We start from the raw sequence: 8336 nt of genomic DNA on the forward strand, positions 1-8336 counted from the left end.
GGAGGGAGTTGTAGGGGGCATAGAGGATATCCCTGGCTCCAAAGAGGAAACCAAATGCACTCTCCTCTCCTAAGCAGCTTTGTAATTGAGCTGAACCACAAAGAAATGGGGTCAGCAATGTGATCTCTGCATCTAAGATAGCCAGTAAAGGTTTACTGGTGTCGGAGGAGCTGACCGACCTGGTACCTGCAGGGTAGAGCCCCAGGGCTTCTATCCGACTGATGTCCCTGTATCGGTTCCCAGTGAGCGCTCCGGGGAGGCCAGAGCTGTGATTAATGGCCTCAGGTTAGAAGAAGAGAGGAACTGGGGACTCACCCTGCTCTGGATTTACACCTGTGAAGACACTAGCCAAGAGAGACACGGGAAGCAGCAGTCCATGGGCAGAAAGACTCAGAAGCCAGCCTGGAGACAGCCAGGGACGCAGTGGGCAGTTTAAGCAGGCACTTGGCTGAGTCTATCTATTTCAGGGGGAGCCTCCTCCTGTAGTTTTCTTACTTACTGCCTTGTTCCTGGTCAGCAGAGGCTCTATGCCTTACAGAGAGCAATAAACAGAGATCAGTGGGTTGAGGACATAGTGGTAAGTGTGCCTAAGTCTTCCTAGGATAAAATTTACACAATGGTGTGTTTAAAAGAGGAAGTGTGCTGGTCAGAAAGAAACCTAAGGAAAGGAATAATTGTACCAGGGATGGAGAACATAAGAAACACAGTGCTCTACAACACCTCTTTTGAAAAGGAAAGATGTACTGTATTATTTTACCAACAAGCCTGTGACCTGGGCAGACTGTTCATGTCAAATCACGATGGGCCTATTTTCCGGCTCAAGCCATCAGCTCCCAGCTGCTTTACCGATGTGAAATGGAGTATACAATTCTCTGAGACGTGCATCTCTCCACGGTCGGATTAGCAGATCTCCACAGTTGTGGAAGGGCTAGCAAAAGAAATCTGTGGTGGCTGTTGAACCAGAAGCCAGCTGCAGGAGGAGGATTATACTTGAGTGCCACGGTCATCTTCCCCCTGTTGAGATGCTGTTTTGTGAAGTCTCTGTTTGTGCCATTATTTTTCTCAGCAGAGGGCTGATATAGTCGTCAGTGGAAGCTATTAATAGCCTTGAGTTTCTGGGAAAAAATGTAGGGCTTGAATGCAAGTATGCTTGTGTTGTTTGTGTATAGTCCTTTTTTGAGTAAAATTCAGCAATAAAAGAACAAAGAGAGAAAGGGGTTTAGCGCTTTATGCATTTTTGAAGTGAGCTTTCTTTTCTTGGCCTCTTCACGATTTCCAAGGATGTGTTGCTTTTCTTGTCGCTGAATTATGGCAAACAACTGTATAGAAGGAAGCTGTCCTCTAAATAAGCACTAGTAGAGAAAATCTGTAGTAAATTCTTGGCCTTGTAGACCTAAGAGCACAATGACGGTCACAGTGCCCAACCCACAGGCACTGTGCACCTCAGCCAGTTTTGATAGAAACACTCAGGGCAGGAATTCAATGATAAACACACCTGCAGCATTTCGGCTCTACTCCTGGCTTCTGACAGACCAACACAGAATGAGTCTGAGTATCTAGGTTTTTTACAGCAAATAGGTATAATTCTGTGAACACTTCCCTGAATGTTTTTAGATGGGTAAGTACAGTCAGTATATCGCAGGCGTGCAATATGAGAACAGCTTTTAAACCACAGAATGCTCTCAAATGCAGTGAATTTGCTTGTAAGGGAGAATGTATTACAACTGCAGAGTCTAATCTCTACAGTAACCCAGTTTCAGCTTTCATTTCCTGGGCTAAACTGAGAGAGATAGGGGACTTCTGTTCTACTTTGGATTTCTGCAAGAACTGTTACTGAGGGGTTCCTGTCTCTCTGCCTCCCTCCCCTGGGGCCTGTGCTTATCCTCTTTGCTTCTTCCCTTTGTCAGAGCTCTACCAGCGCAGCCTGGTGCTTACAGGCTGAGGTTTATGTTCTACAGGACTATTAAAGTCCCAGGGCACTTGACAAGCACAGTGCAGCTTCATTTCAGATGAGCTGCAGTGATTAGTCTTCTGCCCCTCAGGAGGTAAGAGAGGAGAAGGGATAGGACCAGCTATTTTTGTGAATGATATCTATGTCAGAAGAATTCGTTAAGGATGACAACAAAAACTTTATTTGAAAAAATTATTATGTATTGAAAATATACAGTAGTATCACCAACCTTCTCCTTGCCTCTGTTCCTCCCCAAGCATAGGTTACCCACAAGCATATCACAGCAACCAGATTTAACAATACTGGTCTCCTTTGTTACTCCCTCTCAGTATGTCTAAATTCTGCCATCAGCAAGAAAACAACAAACAAAAGACCCACTTCTTTCTGACTCAGTAGGTATTTAACAAATCCCAGTCCTCCACAGTGAGGCACAGATGCTTCTGTTTGGAAGTCCTTCCTCTCTCTTGTTCAGCCAAAGCTCTTTTTTTATTGTTCTTTAATTCATGGCTGCCTGCAACCTCCTTTTTCAAAGGTAAATGGCAATTTTGAACTTTTTCCTTATAAAACTGCAAGTTTCCAGATGCTTTTGTTTCTGCCTCCACCAGCTTGCATTTGACTACTTCCTCTATCCTGTGTGTCTTGCCATCTACAAAAAAAAAATCAAGTTTAGATTTTGGGAAAAACAGAATTATGCTGTAAAATGCATACTTGCGTTGCAAATTGTTTTGGCCAAGCCAGTCTGGAATCCTGACTGCTTTGCTGAAATGTGCATAGGGAAAAATAACATTTGTATTTTGGACTCAGAATTTTAAGGAGAAAACTCAGTTATTACATGTTGCCCTAAGCATGCTGTACTTTAAGAGTTATCCAGCCGTCTAACAAATGAAAAAACTCAAACACATTGATGCAGTTACACAAATGGCTTAAATTGCACACCTGAGATGCTATTTGTACTAAAAAAAAAAAAAAGTATGAAAATATTCCTTGTAGAAAAGAAAACAAATAAACTATGTGGTCTCTATGCAGTTACGTACAGAAGTGCAGAGCTGCCGTTCTGGATCTCAAGTTGTCTTGTGGCTTGATGGCCTCCATAACTGCCTGCTCCCACTGCAAAACTGTCTGAAATAACATTTGAAGGAGTTAAAATGTTTCTTGTAAAATTTACAGAAATATCACTGGTAACAACTCTATCCCTTATTTTTTCCTATTCAGTGATTTAATACTCCACAAGGACAATTTCTAGAGAGTAAAACAGACTTAAAACCCCATACCTGTTCTGCCCATCCCTCTGTTTTGCAGTTACTATGATCAAATTCTTTCAGAGGCACTTTTGAGTGAACCAGGCCTATCTGCATTTGGATCCGCTTAATGACGGCATTAACGTCCTAGTGAAAAGGGAAATAAAGTAGTCAGAGGGGAAGAGCATTTGATTACACTTGTCCAGTAAACTTAGACAGATGCGTTTTTACCTTGAGACCTGTCCCAGAAATGTCCAAACAATTCAATTTCTTAAAAGAAAGAAGGTATCCAATTCCCACATCTGTGATTTTAGGGTTACCTGTAAGGTCAAGTGAAGTTAACTAAGTTGCAAGATGTGGAGAAAAATGATCAGAATACCAAGAAACTATTTGTTCCAAAAGCTAATATTGGAACAAGGGGGCTTTGGCCTTTTTTTGTAGTATGCTTCATGTTTTGAAAGTGAGTCAAAACTGACTTTTTCCCTCTAATGATCAAAATACAAGTATTTACAATACCAATTCTCAAACTATTAGAAATATTTATGTAAGTAGCAAGTGGCTGAGACTACAGGTATGACCTGTGCCTTCTGGAAAGTTGTTGGTGAAATTGGGAGTTGAGTACTTGGCTCATGGGAATCATCAAATTAATTGTATTCCTTCAATATTAAGGAGGATAAACTCTTTATCAGAAAGGATACAGGTTGCTTCTAATATTAAACCATGAAGTACTTACAAGACAAGTCTAATACCAAAAGATTCTCAAGTCCCTTTTTCAATACTCGTACTGGTGCTGTCATTCTGCGAAGGCCTGCATCTGATAAAGAGTTGTCTTTCAGGAGAAGCCGTTTTACACTGGGAGGAGAGATACAAACGCATAGTTTATAGTCACTATTTTAGACAGTTTTACAAAATGTCCTAAAACTCTGTGTCGGAACACCGGGGTCTTCCTGTGCCAACCTGTCAGTCTACTTTTTTAACGTTAGTAAAAAGTAGCAAGAAAGAAGCCTGGGTTAGTAGGACTAACAAATATCTTTATAGTGCCTCTGCTAGCTCAACAGAAGCGCTTACTTGACCAGCTATTCCCAGAGTTCCAGTGACAGACCGATCCTAGAGCACAAGCATTTGCTAACAGAGACAATAAGGTTCTTCATACACTGAAGTTATTTAAACCAAGGCTGCCAATCGCAACTCCACTCGAAACTAAAAAGAGAAAAATACTTGGCAAAATGGGAGAGGACAGATGTAGTAAGAGGTATGGCAATGATTTTAAGAAAGCAATGAGGTGGTGTAACATAGATGAACAAAACACAGGGAAAAACATAACATTAAAACATTCTCTAGAGCACTTCAAGACAAAACCTTGATGCAAAATGCACCAAAATCTTATAGTAACATAATATCCCCTAATTAGCAGTCATCCTGCCTATTGATTTCCAAAATTTTCTACTTTTCAATCTTTAGTATCAAACAAAATTACAAAATTTTTTTTTTGAAATGTTAATTAACTAAATATTCAACCTACTGCTTGCAAAAATCTTCATCTGGAACACTGGTTTGGTTAAAAATTTGGTTGATAAAGTTCCCTCTTAAAAAAGGAAATAAAAGTGTAAAACTGTCCCAAAGCTTAAGATGCAGTTTTTACCTGGCCAATGGAAATTATAAAAAGTTGATTTCAAAACATGAGACAGTAAATTATCTTGCACATTTGTATGACCTTTTACAATTCAGTATGTGCTTTAGATCATGTGCTTTGTGTACAATAAATTCTGTATTTTACGGGTTTTATAAACAACCAAAATCTTCAAACTTACACATGTGAAAGCTTCCTTTAAAGTCACAGCCTGATTCTTTGAACTGCTTAGTGATAGGAAAAGAAAGTGTTGGTTTTAGCTATGTGTCAAGAAATTGGTACCTTGATAGAGCCTCTTTGGTGAGGTGTTCCAGCAGCTCATGTTCATCCCCAAGTTTACAACAGGAGAGATCCAAACACGTCAGCTCCCGGAAAGACTTAATTTCTTCTAACTTTTCAGAGATAACCAGGTATCTGCAAAGGGAAAAAAAACCCAAAAAGCTATCAGTGTTCAGGCATAAAAGAAGGGTCCTATGTCCTCAAGTGTCACAAGCATAATGCAGTTGTTTCTTGTAAGTACCTATGTGAAAACTGACAGAAATTAGCCAGCTGTCCTAAGTCCCTTTTTGTGTGCAGTCTGCACACACCACATCTGAGTTCCCAGTCTTCTCCTTGAACAAATGTCATGGTTTTGCTTTGATTCAAAATATTGGACTAACAATTAAGAGTTCAACTTGCAAACATTGCAATTAGGGACTTCTTTACAGGTTATTAATGTATTATTTCAGAATAATGCAAAATATATATTCCAGTTTACCATAAATCTACTTACCATAAAACTTCACAAACTGCTCCTTCTCGGTATCTAGGAAGTGTATAGACAAACCCACGTTCATCCAGGTTTAAAATCTACTTCAAATGTATCAGGATATCTTGCCAAATGACAAAATTTTAGTTTTTATATACGTAAAAAAAATACTTCACTAGAGATAAAAGTCCTACAGGACACCTGCAGGACTCCAACTAGAGCTGTGACTACACCTCAGGCAGTAGTTACTCAGTGGGTAATTTTTTTAGCTGTATTGGTTCCCTGATCTGATTCACTCCGCAGCCATGCAAACATCTGTGCTGGAACTATTCAGTAGGAGGTTTAGAGATCGGAACAAACCACTAAAAAATGGCATGCACGAATATGCCGTAATAAGCACGTAGCAGTCACTACCTCACCAATCTCCCTTGTGTTTATTTCTTATTGTCCCCGTGGCAAGACAAGCCCCAAATTCACTAATCTCTCCTGAATTTACCTTATATTCCCCATGGCAAGACAAACCCCGAGGTCAGCATCTTCATTGCTGAAATGAGGGGTGCTTACTAATTTGATCCCTCAAGGAATACCTCTTTGGCCATGCAAATAAGGGGACTTTAATATCCTCCCACTGCAAGTATATCTATCAAACTACCCCACCACATCCCTTTGCCATGCAACTCAGCTATGCAGAAGGCAGTATGTATAGTCAGAGCGCAAGCCAATTCTTGAGAGATACTACTAGCTCAGGGGGTTGTGAGGAGAAGAGTGGGCTCTTTTAGAAATAAGATTCATCAGAAAATGCCTTAATAACTTCCTGGATTTCAAAGACTCGGTACTTAACTCAGCTTCCTGTAATGTCAAACGATGCCAGAGGTAACTTAATTTCTGAATTAAGCCCATAAAAAGTATCTGTACTAGAGATAAAAAGGGAGTAGGTTTAAAGGATAAAACAAAGGATAATGGACCTCTGCTCAAGCATTCCTACTGTGCTCAAAACACCCTGGGCACTTCAGATGAATATGCCTGTACTTTGATTTTAAACTGGATAAACCATCCCTTTTTCAAGTGTACAGATAGAAGATAGACTGGTTATATTACTGGGAAAGACTTCAGTAGGAGCAAGGCTTTAAAAACATAATCCAGTTTTAAGCTTGTTAAGACACTCTTGTAGTGAAAGACAATGTGGACATTGAGAAGATGGAAAAACTGGTGCTGGACTCTCATCAGAACCTCATTAAAGCATATTCAATATGGGGATGGGAACCACAATAAACTAAGGTAAAACCTGCCTGACTTCAAAGCCTATAACTTACCTACAAGACTGTATCTTCTTCTGAGCCCCCAAAATGAAACAGGATTGCAAGCTCATAGTAAATAAACGGTGTATTTTATCTGCACAGTCAGCTGAGTATATTGAAATGCTTATAAAGAGCAATTGCAAAAACATCCCATAAAGTATCTGAGAAGGCATTAAACATATAGATTGCTATGGAAATGCTGATTATTATGTTAAAAATAGTTGCAGGTTTAATCCTTCATATAAAATCCCGTTAGTTAACACGATGTAGTCTGTTACCTGTATTATGATTTGTATCTTATAACGAAACCAGCAGCTGCACTTGTAGGAAAGGAATCATAGAATCACAGAATCATTCAGGTTGGAAAAGATCTTTAAGATCATCGAGTCCAACTGTTAACCTAGCACTGTCCAAGTCCACTGCTAAACCATGTCCCTAAGTGCCACATCTTTTAAATACCTCCAGGGAGGGTGACTCCACCACTTCCCTGGGCAGCCTGTTCCAGTGCTTGACAACCCCTTAAGTGAAGAATTTTTTCCTAATATCCAAACTAAACCTGCCCTGGCACAACTTGAGGCCACTTCCTCTTGTCCTGTCGCTTGTTACTTGGGTCAAAATGGGAATGGGAATGGGACAAACGGAAGCAAGCAGCTGAGTAAGCCAAGGCTCAGGTCATTTCATTAAAATTAGGTGGTGTCATAAGGCCCAAGAGATTTTTTTTTAAATTATTTTTGAGAGAAAATAATTTAAGGGAAACTTTAAGTGTGCTAGCAAAAAGCACTAGCAGACGACGGTATTTGTTACTGAACACACTTACCTATTCCTCAAGCATAATGAACATAGCACCAAATTGCCATATGCTTCAGTAAACTTCTGTAGAGCTCTCAGTCCCGTTACTGGTTCTGTGAACTTTTGTCTTGCTTCTGCGGCTGAAAAGAGCTTTTCAGCAATCTGCTCTGGGAAACCAATCAACGAGTCAATGTGATCAACATTGTCAGAAATGTAACCCAGCACTAGGCTGAAGAGAGACTTGGCCGAGTACCGGAGGTTCCCCTCCTTAGTGTACGTGAAGATGAAATGATCAGTCCTCTGCCTCCTTGCCCTATCATCCTCCCTGTTCATACAAAGCTCCACCGAAAATCCTCTGGAAAACAGCCTAAAAGGTCTTGTTTTGGGAGTGACATTCTGTATGCCGCTTGCACCCTGATTTACCACGTGCAGCTTCCCATTTTCACGCACATATATCGGCCCAGTATCTAAATGGCTTTCTGAGTGGAGACAGTAAGACATTCCCCTCGTCCAGTTCTGCAAAAACAAACCATAGACAGGTAAAGAATAGCCACAGAGGAAAACACTACTCAGGAAAGACCCCAGACCCTGGCAGCTCTCCTCAACGCCCCGAGCGCGCACGGTCACGTAATCCTGCAGCGCAAGGAAGGCCAGGCTGCGTGGAAGAGGGGTGTGCGCTGTC

At 40.7% G+C, this 8336-nt stretch overlaps 1 protein-coding gene across 2 annotated transcripts; it reads right to left on the minus strand.

The window, feature by feature from the left end:
* Positions 1-2109: 2109 nt before the first annotated feature.
* LRRC42 (leucine rich repeat containing 42) lies at positions 2110-8168 on the minus strand. 2 transcript variants are annotated; one of them, XM_009575755.1, is made up of 7 exons: positions 7683-8155; positions 5102-5233; positions 3923-4041; positions 3421-3509; positions 3223-3336; positions 2986-3070; positions 2110-2597 (listed from the first exon to the last, which is right to left on the minus strand). In XM_009575755.1, exons 1-7 carry the CDS (start codon positions 8153-8155, stop codon positions 2341-2343), a joined length of 1269 nt encoding a protein of 422 aa, XP_009574050.1. In that variant the 3' UTR covers positions 2110-2340. The 2 variants fall into 2 exon arrangements, with proteins under 2 accessions (XP_009574050.1, XP_009574051.1); XM_009575756.1 differs by lacking the exon at positions 5102-5233 and having other exon boundaries at positions 7683-8168.
* Positions 8169-8336: the final 168 nt, after the last annotated feature.

This window comes from Fulmarus glacialis, unplaced genomic scaffold (assembly GCF_000690835.1).
Source record: "Fulmarus glacialis isolate BGI_N327 unplaced genomic scaffold, ASM69083v1 scaffold24634, whole genome shotgun sequence".
Classification (NCBI taxonomy): domain Eukaryota; kingdom Metazoa; phylum Chordata; class Aves; order Procellariiformes; family Procellariidae; genus Fulmarus; species Fulmarus glacialis.

What these genes read in the sequence shown, in the direction of transcription:
- LRRC42 (XM_009575755.1), bottom strand. Translation starts at nt 8,155, where the DNA reads ATGTCTTACTGTCTCCACTCAGAAAGCCATTTAGATACTGGGCCGATA. An exon ending in TCATTATGCTTGAGGAATAG is followed by an intron (nt 5,234 to 7,682) that starts GTAAGTGTGTTC and finishes TTCCCTTTGCAG; the next exon opens with ATACCTGGTTATCTCTGAAA. An exon ending in CAGAGGGATGGGCAGAACAG is followed by an intron (nt 3,071 to 3,222) that starts GTATGGGGTTTT and finishes ATGTTATTTCAG; the next exon opens with ACAGTTTTGCAGTGGGAGCA.